The sequence below is a fragment of the Solenopsis invicta genome, chromosome 14 (assembly GCF_016802725.1).
Source record: "Solenopsis invicta isolate M01_SB chromosome 14, UNIL_Sinv_3.0, whole genome shotgun sequence".
Taxonomy (NCBI): Eukaryota; Metazoa; Arthropoda; class Insecta; order Hymenoptera; family Formicidae; genus Solenopsis; species Solenopsis invicta.
In genome coordinates this window covers 10,460,019-10,476,118 of record NC_052677.1, presented here as the reverse complement: position 1 = coordinate 10,476,118, position 16,100 = coordinate 10,460,019, and the positions used below count along the sequence as shown (strand labels likewise).

General features: G+C 34.0%; 2 protein-coding genes across 30 annotated transcripts in view; one reads left to right on the top strand and one right to left on the bottom strand.

The window, feature by feature from the left end:
• The first annotated feature begins 4,623 nt into the window (after positions 1–4,623).
• LOC105201284 (cytochrome b5-related protein) lies at positions 4,624–11,234 on the top strand. 2 transcript variants are annotated; one of them, XM_039457634.1, is made up of 6 exons: positions 4,624–4,795; positions 8,146–8,387; positions 8,752–9,019; positions 9,656–9,947; positions 10,134–10,349; positions 10,670–10,946. In XM_039457634.1, exons 2-6 carry the CDS (start codon positions 8,166–8,168, stop codon positions 10,944–10,946), a joined length of 1,275 nt encoding a protein of 424 aa, XP_039313568.1. In that variant the 5' UTR covers positions 4,624–4,795; positions 8,146–8,165. The 2 variants fall into 2 exon arrangements, with proteins under 2 accessions (XP_039313568.1, XP_039313567.1); XM_039457633.1 differs by lacking the exon at positions 4,624–4,795 and having other exon boundaries at positions 8,151–8,387; positions 10,670–11,234.
• A 241-nt stretch (positions 11,235–11,475) lies between these two features.
• Positions 11,476–16,100, bottom strand: part of LOC105201286 (myosin heavy chain, muscle) — a 46,871-nt gene continuing 42,246 nt past the window's right edge. For 27 of the 28 annotated variants that reach the window (XM_011169246.3, XM_026140726.2, XM_026140712.2 and 24 more), the window contains exons 22-25: positions 15,629–16,024; positions 15,187–15,531; positions 14,664–14,912; positions 11,476–12,491 (exon numbers count right to left, since the gene is read on the bottom strand). In XM_011169246.3, the coding sequence (XP_011167548.1) occupies positions 12,399–12,491; positions 14,664–14,912; positions 15,187–15,531; positions 15,629–16,024 (1,083 nt within the window). In that variant the 3' untranslated portion in view covers positions 11,476–12,398. Of the gene's footprint in view, positions 12,492–13,833; positions 13,902–14,663; positions 14,913–15,186; positions 15,532–15,628; positions 16,025–16,100 lie in introns of all 28 variants that reach the window. The other variant, XM_039457629.1, reaches the window with a different exon arrangement.

Genomic DNA, 16,100 nt, shown 5'->3' with positions numbered 1-16,100 from the left:
CATACTTCGTCTCTCTTTATAAATTACAATTAAGTTTATAGGATACGATATCATTCGGATGACACGTGTAACGATACGCGCTTTTAATCAAATGTATCATTCGTCGCGACTCGCTTTTGTTCTGCTCCTGCGAATATATCCTTCGCCTGTTTCTTTTTTTTCTAATTCGTGGTCGATTTCATTGCTCGCCGCATCATGTGGTGCAACTCGCGAGAGCGTAAAAAGTACGTGTATTACGTAGATGTATGTTAATTATACCTGTTTCACTGGCCTTCGCCCTCTCATCGTCCGCTCGCGTGTCGCCTCGCTCGATCGCTTTAGCTCTCATCCACTCTCTCACTCTCTCAATCTCTCTCTCTCTCTCTCTCTCTCTATCTATCTATCTATCTATCTATCTATCTATTTGTCTCTATTTCTACCTCTCTCGACTATCAGCTCGAGTGGTGAAGAAACGCATCCTCGCCCCTCTCCTCATTCTTAACTCTTATAATCTTCCCCTTCTCGAGCGAGCGATGATTTTTTCGTTTTTTCTCCTCTTGGCAGATTCAATAAAAAAAAAGTTATTATCGAGAAAAATAACGAGAATTTTATAATACGGATGCAATGATGTTAAAGTGATCGCGTGATTGTGAGATGGCGATGCCGTTGAGAGCTCCGAGCGATCTCTCGAATTTGTTGCGTATATTTATATTTTTGTCTTCGTCTGACGATAGACTCGATGAGGACGACGATGTTCTTCCTCCTCTTCTTCCTTTTACGCTTCTGCTTACTCTCCGGATGTTTTCTGCTGTTGAGTTTTTGATTTCCATTTTTTTTTTTTTATTACTTTTACTAATTATTTACGCGAACCTCGGAAGGAGCTTTACAATTCACCATCGGGCTGCATGTCGAAGCCGGGAAGACGGCGAGGGAATAGGGGACCATCAAATTCGGGTTTTAACGCAGGTCGGTGTGGCTGAAAGAAGAGAGACACGAAGCATGAATCTCTTGTGAATTGCACAAATACACAAATATAAATACGAACAGATAATCTCGCGCGGTTTTTAATAGATACAGATTTACGAATATGAAAGAAAATACATTTAAGTATGAAGAAAAAGGGAAGGCAACTGACATGTTCTCTGTGTCGTTCCTTGCTCGTGTAATCCAACTCTCCTTGTTTTCTTAACCCCGTGCACTCGGAATACGCGAATGGGATCGCGATGACGCACGGAGGGTCGTGGAACCTCTATTTTGTAGCGTGATAAACGCAACATATGCATTTTTTTAAATGGAGGAGATTTATTTCGTAACTAGTGAGTGTTAGTTACAGTTTCTTCTATTTGAAAAATCAGAATTAAGACGCAGTCCCTGTTGAAAATGAAATATTCGTGTTGCTGTTAAATACAAAAATCATCACGGTGACAATGTTTATCGGTGAGAAAGCTAAAGAAACTTTTCTCAATTAAAAATAAAATAAAATAAAATAAAAGCTTGAACAGGAACCAGAGAGAGTACTACTATAAATAAAAGAAACTTAAATATAAATCATGAAAATCTGAGGAAATCTCGATATGCACAACCAGCATCTTTTGTATGAATTTTTTTTCAGTAAAAGGGAAACGTAGAATTTTTGGATTATTTTTGAAGAAAATTATTCTATAAATCGGTAGAAATTTCTATTACTATAATTTATTTTAATTCAAGTAATAAATTTCAAAGTAAATGCTAAAAGTTGATGGACATTTAAATTTTTATGAAATAAATAATATTATATGGAAAGAACTCAGAGTATAATTTAAAAAAATAAATCGACAATTCTGAAGAGACAAATGTAAAAGAGATAAGACAAATAATCCTAGTTTCATGAAATCATTTTTTCAAAAAAGCTACGTAATTCATCAATTTTCCCCTCCTAAAAAAAAGTTTGTCTTGTCACAAAAATTTACTGGACATTTTGTGATTAATATATTATATTGTCTTGCCTCTTTCACAATTATCTTTCCAGAAATAATTGTCAATTCATTATTATTATTATAATTTTGCAAATTTAGAATTATCGTTGAGAATGACTTCAAGAGAAGTCGAAACGCATCCGATATTTATTAATGTATGCATATCGATGTACTAACGCTTAAATATATTGTACATGTTATTATTGATGCACTAACTATGACGTTTTGACTCGCATCTCCTACGTTTTATGTCCTAATTTTAAAATAATGTGATTGTTTATTTGCTTCAGGAAATAATCTTATGTTATTGTTAAATTTTAGTTTATTTAAATATTAGCTCGTTTTGCGGCTCTTTAACGTTAAAAAAGTCCACACAGTAAATGATTTCACAGTCTTATTTATTGAAAAATAATGGACACATTTTAGATGTTCTATGCATTTTTCTCATGTCCAAATAAAGTTTTGCATAAAAATCGCAAATTTATTTACTTTAATCTCTAAATACTTGATACTTTGCTTGAAGTAGTCATATTGCAATTCCGGTCACTAATCGGGACAATCATACGTTATACATTTATAGTATTTATACATAGCGATATATCTGTTATTTAATAATTATATAGCATTACAAAATTATTAGCGATGATTTTCTGTTGATAAAATAATCGAACTTTCCTACAATAATAAAAATTTCAATTAAAAGCTAAGCTTTATTTATTTGAATCTCATCCATAACTTTCACGACCTTACTTGTTCATTAATATTCACCTTATACGTTGTAGTGAAATCTCGAATAGTATTCGAGGCACAACGTTAATCTTCAGGTAAATTGCATTACTTTATTAATTATTTGAAACAATTGAAATCAAATGGAGCCAAACGTTAGAGCGCTAGTGCAAAAACGAGCAGCAATTAAAGGTCAAATAATGAGATTTAGAAACTTTTTGGATAATTATGCGACAAATCTTGATCTGGACGAATTGAAGGAACGCTTAGCGAGAGTAGAGACCGAGCTGGGATGTTTACGACGATATTCAAACGGGACTAGAAACGCTTAATGATCCACCGGTTGATTAATAAGTAGGAAAGACCTTCGTTTGAAAACGCGTACTTTGAACTTGCATTCAAGGCTGAACGATGTGAACGCGGTTTCTATAACAAGCCGGCCCACTACTTCGATAGTATACAGTTATATCCATCGCGTGTTACAAAATTATTGACTATCAATTTACGAAACAGTATAAGTTCTTTTCATGTAATATTATTTAGTACTTATTAAACTTTAAAAATTTAAGGGTTCGTTTTAACTTTTAATTGTTTTAACTTTGAAAAATTTATATTGCTATAATTGTTTTCATTTAAAAACTCAAACATAATTTCTTTGAACGGTATGCCATTTAAACACAAAATCATTAAGTTATTTGTGTCGAACCGTAACATTTCGAAGGAAAATATTTCTGGCCGTTGATAACGCGATTTACAATACCGTTCTCTATAATGAAGTTGATGCTTTATTAATAAAAGTTACAAATATATTTTTTACGTACAGAGTATCATTAATAAAAAATCATTAATTGATTCAACATCCGAAAGTAAGGTGATTTATGTCGAATTAATCATGTTTTTCAAATCTGGTAAGATTTGATCAAGCTGCACTTCTAGTGCCTTTAATTTTTTTTAAAATTTGATGATACATTTATCGATATATTCTTATACTTCCATATTGATTGATTACATTTTGTTAATACGTTTCATTAGTTTTACGGTTATTTTTTAACTGGCGAAAATTAGCGAAATGTAGAACAAAAGAGCAAAGTAAGTTCAAAATTCGCGCAGTTTGCAAAAAGCAAATTTCTGTTACAATTTTAATTAAATATTAATTAATAAAATTTTGCCGATTGTTCACGAAAGTAATAAAAATTTTTTTTTTATTTAAAAAGAGTACATATAAAAAAATTTGTTGAAAAAATAAAATATTTATTTTGATACATAAATATTGAGTTGGTTTAATAAATTTTTAATTAAAAGATTTAAATATGGCTGATACGGATAAACGATATTTTTTTGTGCAACTAAATAATTGTTGAATCAATCCAATGTTTAGTTGATCGTAATGGACTAAATATTTTGGTTTTTTAACAAATTTTTTTTATCGGTGTAAAAATCAAAATTTACATTTATAATAGAATAAAAGGTAAGATTAAAAATAAAAATTTAAATTAAAGTTAAAGTAAGAAAATGAAAAAAAAGTTAAAATTTAAAGAATGATTAAATTACAAAATTATTAAATTAAAAAAGTTGAATAGTGTTAAAGCATAATCTAAAGTAGTTCAAAATTCACGAAATTTGCGAAGAACAAATTTCTGTTACGATTTTAATTAATAAAATTCTGTCGATTTTTTACGAGAGTAGTAAAAAAATTGTATTTATTAAAAAAGAGTACCTATAAAAAACAATTTGTCAAAAAAGCAAAATATTTAATCTGATACGTAAATATTGAATTAGTTAAATAAATTTTTGGTTAAAAAATTTAAATATAAAGATTTGTTGTAACGGTTAAACGCTAATTCTACTCTCTCTTTCTCTCTCTCTCTCTCCCCCCCCCTCTTCTCACCGATTCAAGGAAACCGTTGTCCGATTTAGAGAAAGGGAGACTTCCACGACAGGCAATAGAAGCACTCCCAAAATTAAAGAATTCAGTGCGAACCGTCACGTCGCGTTGTTATCATCGGTCTGCAATTCGTTTCGCTCGTTCCGTTCTTGGCGCGAGAAGCAATCGCACCTTTTGATCACGTTCGCAGACTTCTCATTAAGAGAAATTTGTGATGTAACAAATCATTAGTGAAATAAAAGTGTTAGAGGTAATTGTAAAAGTTAATGTATTGCAATAAATTCGTCGTCCATCACACCTCCATGAAGTTGGCACCCGACTTTTACCAAATCAGATTTTAAAATGTGTTTTTTGTAAGTTTTTAAATAATTGTAGTAGACATTATTTTGTTTGTAGTTAAAAAATAAATATGTTATTGGTTTTTTAAGAAACAGTTAGGAATTATTTTATAATTGCAGCACAAATGGCATTACACTTCTATATAAAATTGTAGTTGTTTGTAGTACCAAAATTTTTATTTGTAGTTAAAAAATATGCTTATAATTGACTTTTAAATAACTGCTAGGTATTAATTTATAATAAAAAAAATTACATCATATTATCATTAAAAATCGTTTGTAGTTGTTTGTAGTTTAAGAGTTTTCATTCGTAATTAATTGTAGTTTAAAATTTTTTGTTTATAGTTGAAAAATAAATATGTTATCGGTGTCTAAAAAACAGTAAAGAATTATTTAATAGCTCATACAGCTCAAACAGCATCAAATTTCAATCTAACATCGTTTGTAGTTGTTTGTAGTTTAAGAATTTTTGTTTACAGTTTAAAAATAAGTATGTTATCAATTTTTTAAAAACACTCATAAATTATTATATTATATAACAATAGCTCAAATGGCATTACACTTTTATATAAAATTGTTTGCAAAATAGAAACTGTTTGCAATTCAAGAACTTTTTTGTAGATTATAAGTAAGCATGCTATCGATTTTTACAAAACAGGAATTGTTTTATAAGTACAGTTCAAGTGTTGTAATTTTACCGTCCTTACGTTTCTGATAATTGCATTCGCCGATTCGTAAATTACGGTAAACCCACGGTCAATGTGATTAGCTAAAAAATATTTTAAACCCGCATGTACAATAATCGTTTAATTTATGTAAAATTGTGTGTAAAATGATCGTTCGAAATGATGTAAGCCTGCATCTAAAGTGATTGTCCGAATCTTTGCAATTGTTTGTTAGCCCACGTGGCAAATAAACTTTATATTCTTGATTAGAATATTTGTATCTCCGAATTGGTTGCCTCTACTCTAGAACATTGATTGAATCCTATTTGCGCAGCAATTATTCGAAGGCAAATTATTCGAACACGATAGATCGTTTCAGTTTTACATATATATATGAAAATGAATTTATTAAATTAAATATATTAATTTTAATACATTTAATAATCAAAATTATACATTAATATTTTACAAATGCATGCACTCGTAATACAAAGTTTATTTCTACAGTTTTGTTATAATCGCAAAAAAATTTTAGCACTCGGAAAATGTAATAAAATCAAGTTTGAGAAATCAATTTATTGTATATTCTTCTTATTTAAAAGTGCAATATAAAATATTAAGTGCAATACACAATTATTTTTCAATACTTTTTGTACGTGGACTCATCTTGTGAAATAAAATAATCACCATATGTATTTTTTTGATAGATAACGTATACATCGTTTATTGCATACATTATTTTTTTTGTTATTTATTTTCAACTTAAATATATATAATACTTATAATTAATAATATAAAAAAAATGTAACTAAGACCATTGCATTTTGTATTTTTAAATTATAATTGCATAAAAGAAAAGTAACGAGTGTCAATTTTTTGTAATTACAAATATTTTTTAATAAGTATTATTATTATATACTTGAAATATTTTTTATTATACTGAAATGTGCATTAAAAAATCCGTTAGTAATATTGTGATTTTTTTTAAATATTATCTTATATGAGGTAACACTAGTAAGAGTTGCAGACTTTACATAAAGAAGAACAGGTATGCATTTTTTTGTTTTGTTTTTTCCTGTTTATTAAGTTTATGTGGTTTTGCCGTGGGGGATAGACCGTCGTAAAGTTCCTGTTAACCAAACATTTTTTGATTTCTTAGAATTAATGCTTGATAGTAGGGAGATACCATTCTTATTCTTTGCTGCAATATATTCAATGTCACTAGAGTTGGGTATTATTCGTTATTTTTCAAATAATTTTTTGATATGAACAGTTTAGATGATTATTTAAATAAAATTTCATTTGTTTTTTGCATTATTTGTTATTTGCATTATTCATTATTCGCATTATTCGTTATTCATATTATTGGCTATTATTCGTTATTCGCGTTATTCGTTATTTGTATTATAGACATTATTTATTATTTGCATTATTTATTATTCATATTATTAACTATTATTTATTATTTGCGTTATTCATTATTTGCATTATTTATTATTTATCCGTTATTTGCATTATTTGTTATTCATATTATTGGCTATTATTCGTTATTCACGTTATTCGTTATTTATATCATAAATTTTATTTATTATTTACGTTATTCATTATTCAAATTATTCTTTATTCTCGTTATTCTTTATTCGTATTAATTTTATTTGTATTATTTTTATTCACATTTTTCTTTATTTGCATTATTTTTATTTGTTTTACTCTTATTCGCATTATTCTTTTATCATTATCTGCATGTTAATTTCTTTTTTCATTGTTACTATTATATCCAATAAAAAACTAAAAAAAAAAAACTTTGATAATAGCTCCATATTTTCACCTTATTTTTATCGACTGATTTAAAAAGTGCGAATAAATTTATAAAAACGCTACAAAAGTTATGTTTATTTTCACTTTTAATTTAAAGTGCCGATATTTATGGTTATAATTATTAAAAACATAATAAAGCATGTAAAAAAATAAGTTAAGTAATAAAATAAAATTGCAAACAAAATAAATAATAAAATAAATAAAAAACGGAAATTTAAATTCCTAATTCAAATAAAATTTTATTTACAAAATTTTATTTGTATTATGTAAGTAACAAATAATGAATAAGATTTTATATACTAATAATAAATAACTTTTTATTTGGCTAAAAAATTGATTCAAAAATATTTTATTTGAGATAGACAAATAAATTTTTATTTGAATAACAAATTATCTTTTAATCATAAATAAAATTTTACTTGAAAATTATTTTTATTTGAGATAAACAAATAAATTTTTATTCGAATAAAAAGTTATTCGTTATTTATAAATAAAACTTTATTCGTTATTTTTTATTCAAAAAATTGCCGATCTTTGACAACTACAAACGATGTTAGATTGAAATTTGATGCTATTTGAGCTGTAGCTATTAAATAATGCCTTACTGTTTTTTAAAAACCAATAACATATTTATTTTTTAACTGCAAACAAAATAATGTTTACAATTATCTACAAACAAATTCCTACAAGAAACACACTTTGAAATCTGATTTCATAAAAGTCGGTCAACAGAGGTGTCCATCACAGTCAGATTATGGAACTTTTTTTTATTTATGCAGGCAAAATAAAAACCTTTAATATGCCGAAAACTAGCACGGTGCCTGGCTTGGCAGACCTACCAAGAGGATCATTAAAAACCTCGGCAGGTTTTCTCGAAGCTCGAAGAAAAATCGACGGTGCCGAAGGACTATGGAGGATTGGCGACAATCTCTATGATTTAGAAGCCTTTGCAAAATCGCATCCGGGTGGACCTGAATGGCTTCGGCTGACGAAAGGAACAGACGTCACCGAGTTGTTCATGGTATTGAATCAAAGCCAGAATTATTCATTTTGGATGTCATTGTTATCATCAGTCAATTTTTGCTTGGAAGTATCGATCTCATTATACTTTTAATTCATCATTTTTATTCTTATCAGAAACATTTCCATAATTATTTTTATAATTATTTGTAAACGGGATCTCAAAATTTGCGATTTAAAATAATATATCAAGAAAATTCGAAATATTGAACAAAGTACGTATTTGTAGATTATTTCAAGCAGTAAACGTTTGAGATATAATGGCTTAGAGCAACATAAATAGACCTAATATTCCTTGAAAGATTTATTCTAATTATACTAATTGTATAGATTTAAAACTTTTATGTTTTGATTTTGTCGCGTAGAGCCATCACATCACGAAGAAGGCAGAACAGCTGCTGCAGAAATTTTATGTTCGTAAAGCCGCGACTCCGCGAACAGTACCCCTGACCTTCTTACCGGATGGATTCTATCAATCATTTAAGAATCGTGCGGTCGAGGCTTTGAAGGATGTGGATTTTCACAATCCGTCCACAACAACAAACCTCATCGCCGATTTCTTAGTAACTACGACTTTTGTGTTGAGTCTCGTGGCTGCTCTCACTCACTCTTACATCACTATCATTCTTGCCGGTGAGTGCATTGGTGAAGTTATTTATTTAATAAAAAATTAATGGAAATTAATTATAAATACTATAGCGAAAACAACAGTGCACTGTTGAGACACAAGGAATATTAATGATTAAGGTGCTTAGAGATGACAAAGTCAATTACTTTATTTAACTATTCGCAATCGCTTGCGGACACTAACTGAACGCGTGGAGCTCTATCAGCTCTTGTCGCTGTTTCACAAATCAAATGTGGGGAGCCAATTAGACGTCTTCCCTTATTATATTTCTTTATAAGATGTTTCCTAAATGTTCCCAAAGGTTGTTCGGATACGTAGCTTTAAATCGCCAAATTTCAGAACAAGCTTTGTTTCGTATTGACGAACGCTATTTATCGAGCGAATTGACGGAGCGCTACTCTCAGAGAAATCTCGCGTCAAATCTCGCCGGCCTTATATACGGGGACGAACAACAACGTTTAAATTAACGCAATCTTTAACAACAGTTAATAATAAAAATAATATTAATCCCATACGTTAAAAAAGCTAAAAATAGCGATAAGTTTTGCGAGCAATTAATTATTAATTAATCAGTTCTATGTTAATTATGATAATTAATCGCGAACGTACTAATAGATTAATTTATTTGATGCTAATTCCAGGCATTTTTCTGACATGGACGACCATCGCAGCGCACAATTACTTCCACATGAGAGACAATTTTCGCATGTATTATTTTGATCTCAGCATGGCATCCTCGAAAAATTGGCGCATCTCACATGTGATGAGCCACCACATGTACACCAACACCTTATGGGATTACGAGATCTATGTGGTCGAGCCGTTTCTACAGTGGTTTCCTCGTAATGATAAATCCTACTTTGCGAGAGTGATAAGCGAGATTATCAGTCCTATCGTTTGGATGTTGCTGTTCATTACCGAAGGCTTAAAACGGTAAAGTAACCATTCCATGCCCTTTCAGTAAAATTAATAGAAAGATCTTTTGCTTGTATTTTTATTTAATTTTAATTAAAAATCTGCTGACTTTATTTTAATTCCAATATCGCAATCGTTGACGAAAAATTTGCCGAATGGATTGCCAACTCTGTTTCTCGCGCTGAAGGATTTAGTTATTTTTAGATACTATTCAGCGATCACGGAGTATGGAGTTCTTGAATTTCGTGATGTCGTACCGCTCTTGCTACCTCTGTCGATGTATTTGATAACGTCCAACATTCTCGTCGCTCTCAAACTGTGGCTAATAATGGTGCTAGTCAGCAGCTCTCTGTTCGGTCTGATCGGCTTCAACGCGGCTCATCATCATCCTGATATCTTCCATGACGGCGATATCTACAGGTTACACATCGCCCACGTTTCTTCCCCTTTAAATTATTGAGCCATTTTTTTTATTAGTTCTATCGAGTTTTCTCTTCATTGTACAATAATTTAAGAAAACAATTTAAAATAATTTAATTAAAAAATATATTGATTTATCTTCAAATCTAGTGCTAATTCAAATTAATCTCGATTTAATTTTCAATTTAAACTTCAATGTATGGCATTACTTCCAATCTCAATATAATTATCTTGATTTCTCAATCGCAAACTATTTCTACTCTATCTCAAAGAATTCAATAATTTTTTTGTAATTTTGCTAATAATCGTAACTCTCTAAGGAATGACCTGGACTGGGGTCTGCTCGAGTTGGACGCTGTGCGCGATCGCGAGGTGATCGACGATTCGCTCTTCCTAGCGCTCACGAATTTCGGCTCGCACTCGTTGCACCATCTGCTACCCACCGTGGATCATCACTATCTGAAATTGTGTATACCAGCTTTCCTGCAGACGTGCAAGGAATTTGGCGTCAGTTCGGACAGGTGGACGCAGTGGGAACTTATGAAAGGACAATTTAGACAGCTCGCGCGAACTGACGCAAGGAAGAATCACAGGTAGCGCTCGTCTTCGATAATGAAGCGCTCTTGATCGTCGAATACCGAATTTATATGCACTAAGTTCTTTATATATTAATTTTATACGTAAGCATTTCGGGCAAATAATGTTGAATATAAATGATATAACTAAAAGAATGTTGAAACCTGACGAATTATAAGTTTTAAGCGCATAAGTTTTAAGAATTGAGTTAAAATTTTATCCGAATGTATAGGAAAAAAGTGAATTAACAATGATCATTCCAAATAAAAAAAAATCATAAAAATACAGTACACAAGCCTCCAAGGAAAATCCTAAAAACGACCAAAAAATAATTTTAAGACATCCTTTGGTCAAAGTGGGCTGCACGGATACCGACCGCATAATTATTTTGTACACGTATGATGGATATTTTTGTACAGATTATATTATATTATAATATAAACTGACAATGTTGAACAACTGAATAAAACTTTTTTTTTTGCGTTTTTAATGATGATCAACAGTCAATGACTTCCTGATTTGGCAAGAGGATGATTGGCAAGTGGGGCGATTTAGTACTTATATTTATTTATTGCTTATTTACTTTAATAAATACATACTTCGTCTCTCTTTATAAATTACAATTAAGTTTATAGGATACGATATCATTCGGATGACACGTGTAATGATACGCGCTGTTGATCAAATATATCGTTCGTCGCGACTCGCTTTCGTTCTGCTCCCGCGAGTATGTCCTTCGCCTCTTTCTCTTCTTTCTAATTCGCGCTCGTTTCCGTTGCTCGCTGCATCGTGTGGTGCAACTCGCGGGAGCGTAAAAAGTATACATGTATTACGTCGCTCAGTTCCTTCCCCCCTTTACATCTTCCGTGTATATGTGTGTGCGTGTAAATATATATTAATTATACCTGTCGCGCTGGCTCTCGCCCTCTCATCGTCCGCTCGCGTGTCTTCTCGCTCGATTGCTCTCGCTCTCACCCACTCTCTCACTCTCCCAATCTCTCCCTCCCTTTCTCTCTCTCCCTTTCTCTCCCTCGACTGTCAGCTCGAGTGGTGAAGAAACGCATCCTCGCCCCTCTCCTCATTCTTAACTCTTATAATCATCCCCTTCTCGAGCGAGCGTTGATTTTTCCCTTTTTTCTCCTCTTGGCCGATTAAACAAAAAAAAAAAAAAATTATTATCGAGAAAAGTAACGAGGATTCTATAATCCGGATGCAATGATGTTAAAGTGATCGCGTGATTGTGAGATGGCGATGCCGTTGAGAGCTCCGAGCGAGCTCTCGAATTCGTTGCATATATATATATTTTTGTCTTCGTTCGACGATGGACTCGATGAGGACGACAATGTTCTTCCTCCTCTTCTTCCTTTTACGCTTCTGCTTACTCTCCGGATGTTTTCTGCTGTTGAGTTTTGATTTCCATTTTTTTTTTTTTATTGTTTTTACTAATTATTTACGCGAACCTCGGAAGGAGCTTTACAATTCACCATCGGGCTGCATGTCGAAGCCGGGAAGACGGCGAGGGAATAGGGGACCATCAAATTCGGGTTTTAACGCAGGTCGGTGTGGCTGAAAGAAGAGAGACACGAAGCATGAATCTCTTGTGAATTGCACAAATACACAAATATAAATACGAACAGATAATCTCGCGCGGTTTTTAATAGATACAGATTCACGAATATGAAAGAAAATACATTTAAGTGGGACAAAGAAGTGGAGGGGGCGACTGACACGTTCTCTGTGTCGTTCCTGCTCGTGTAATCCAACTGTTCTTGTTTTCTTAACCCCCAGCACCCGGAATACGCGAATGGGGATCGCGATGAGGAGGGTCGTGGCACCTCTATTTTGTCGCGTGATAAACGCGATGTATGCGTTCTTTTAGATGGAGGAGATTTATCTCGTAACTGATGAGTGTTAGTTACAGTTTCTTCTTTTTGAAAAATCAGAATTAAGTCGCAGTTCCTGTTGATGGCGGACTGTTCGCGTTGCTGTTAAATACAAAAATCAACACGGTGACAATGTGTGTCGACGAGGAAGCTAAAGAAACTTTCCTGAATTAAAAAAAAAATCAAATAAAACGAAAGCCTGAACGGGAACCAGAGAGAGTGCTATTGTGAATAAAAGAAATTTAAATATAAATCACGAGAATCTGAGGAAATCTTGGTATGCACAACCAGCATCTTTTGTATGAATTTTTTTTCAGTAAAAAGTAAAAACGTAGAATTTTCGGATTATTTTGAAGATAATTATTCATATGTAAAGTTCATGAATATTCAATTCTTATCTCTTCGGTTGCCGAGAAGTATTGAAAATGTTTTGCTTCAGAGATTGAAAATAACAATTTTACGCCACATTAAAAATTAAAAATGTCATCTATACATCTACAAAACGGTGAGTATCTTCGTGATAAATTTACTTCTTGGATTATCAATTTAACTTTCTGCTGATTTATTACTTTACAATCAATGCTCAGCTTGGAGCTTTCGATCTTATTCAATATCTTTTCAATATTGGTTCACTTCGTTATTAGCTACTATCTCACATACAACTGTCGCTCGGTCTCTAGCTGCTCTAATTTCTAACGGCGTCTACCAACTCGTAAGTGAATACTATACAGAGAGAAGGACGAGGTGTGATAGTTAATGACGAAGAACAAGCTCGGGCCCACCCGAGAGGGTGTTATCGGACACACAGATGCAAACGAGACAGTAACGGATGCAAGAGGGAGTCTCTACCGCGCGTGTTTCTCTCGCGTTTTGTGAACTCCTGGTCAACTATGAACATTCGTTCTCTCTCTCTCTTTCTCTCTTTCTTTCTCTCTCTCTCTTTCTTTCTCTAGTTATCCAGCCAACTATTTTTTTTTCTAATACGTCACACATCTCACGCGCTTACGACACGTGCACGGACTTACATGGACCAAGCGCGGTGTGTGTGCGTCTACTCCATCGCGGAGGGCGCCGCCTTACGTTTCTGTTGCGGCTGTACACAGGAAGAGACACAGATCGCTAATTAGACACCGCTATCTTCGATCTGTTCCCCGCACCGCTCCCCCTTAATCCCCTGATCGGGCTTTGATATTTACCGATATCGCCGATTCTGTTCTCTAATTCGCGCGATATCGACTCGATATTACATATAAACACGATCTTCTAACGATCTCTTCGATCGGGATTTATTTGATTTCCGTTAAGCATTAATGTAATGGAACGATATAACGGAATCCTGGAACGATTTTCGATCTGGCAAGATATAATCATACTAAGCATTTTCGTACACAAATTTGCAGCATTAAGATGTCTACAGATCGTTAAATTAAAATCCCTTTTGCAAACAAAATTAGAACAAGATCAAATAAAGTAAACAATCTAATTTTAAATCAATACACTTAAAATTAACCGAAGACTATATCTTTGAACAATTAAATAAATATATTCATTATTTTGTTATCGTTAACCTATTATAAAGAATTTAATTTTATTATCAAGAATAAGTTACCGGGGAGACGTCGACCGGAATCTTCTCAAAACGTTTTCTAATCTTTAATTCGCAAACAACACTGTTTTTTAAATTTCACTTCTAATTACTATCCATAAAATTAGATTTTTAGTCAATAGATATTTGTGAAAGATATTCAGCGATAGAGGAATTAGGAAATGGAAAGGAGGTGTGTAGCGTCGTAATTTCGACACTGTGAATTGAAGATTAAACTCGTAGATATCGGTAGGATTAAAGACAGCTTACCGCTGGGCTGAGTCCGCGCGCGGCACTTCCGCCGCGTCCCTTGGTGCGGAACTTGGTGATTGCCTGCTCGGCGAGGTCCGCCCTCTCTTCGGCCTCCTCGAGTTCCTGCTGCGCCTTGCGGAACTTGGCGAGGTTCAGCGCGGCGATCTCCTCCGCCTCCTCGATCTGCCTCTTGTACGTTTTGATCTTCTGCTGGAGCTTGTCGACCAGATCCTGCATACGCTCGTGGTTCTTACGGTCCTCGTCCGCCTAGGAAAGGCAAGCGCACTTTAGTAAAACTTCTTTGTGCTCCGCAAGTGAACCAGATTGACGATAAAGTTGAACGGAAGAAAGAAAAAAAAATGATGAATGATAAATTATGAAAATCGTAAATGATCAAGAATTAAATAATTAATTTTTAAACTTTAATTGAACATCTAACGTTTCTCTTATTGATGATAAAAATACTAATTTACTGTCTCTCTCTCTCTCTCTCTTTAGAAAAAAGAAGTATGTAGATTCCCGTTGAGTCAAGATTCTCTACCTGGAAGCTCAACTCCTTGATACGACGCTCGGACTTGCGCAAGTTCTTCTGGGCGTCGGCGTGTCTCCTTTGTTCGCCATCGAGCTCGTTCTCCAGCTCGCGCACGCGCTGTTCCAGCTTCTGGATGGCCTTCTTGCCGCCCTTGAGGGCATTCGCCTCGGCCTCGTCCAGGCGCACTTGCAGCTCCTTGATCTGTGTCTCCAGGGCTTTGCGTAGCTTTTCCTGAGTCTGAGCGTGATCCTGTTCGGCGCGCAGCTCGTCGGCCAATCTGGCGGCGTCCACCATCGCCTTCTTCGCCTTCTCTTCTGAGTTCTTCGCCTCGTTCAACAGCTCGTCTAGGTCGGACTAAGAGAGAAAGAGAAACGCAAATATTTGCAACCATTTATTCTTTTTAGGAAACGTTCGTTTTATTGAGCTATCGTGAAAATTGATCGACACTCACGTGGAGGGTCTGCAGTTCGGCCTCGAGTTTCCTCTTGGCGCCGGAAATGGAAGCGTTCTGAGCGCTCAGTTCGTTCAGCTGTTCGTGGCAGTCGGCGAGTTCCTGTTCGGCCTGGCGACGACCGCGGTCCGCCTGTTCGAGGAGAGTGCGGCTTTCTTCAAGCTCGTTCTGCAGAGCGTTGGCACGGCGCTCCGAGATGCCTAGAAGTTCCCGGGCCTCGTCACGCGCTCTCTGCTCCTCCTCGAGCGCGGTCTGCACGTCCTTGAGCTGCTGCTGGTACCGTTTGATGTTCTTCTGCGCCTCGGCATTCGCCTTGTTCGCGTGGTCCAGCGCGATCTCCAGCTCGTTGATGTCCGCCTCCAGTTTCTTCTTCATGCGCAACGCCTCAGCTTTGCCCTGAGAATCGAGTTGTATTTCGAGATCAGATTTTTCTAACTTATTGCTTAGTGCGTAAAATTTTTGTTCAGCTTCT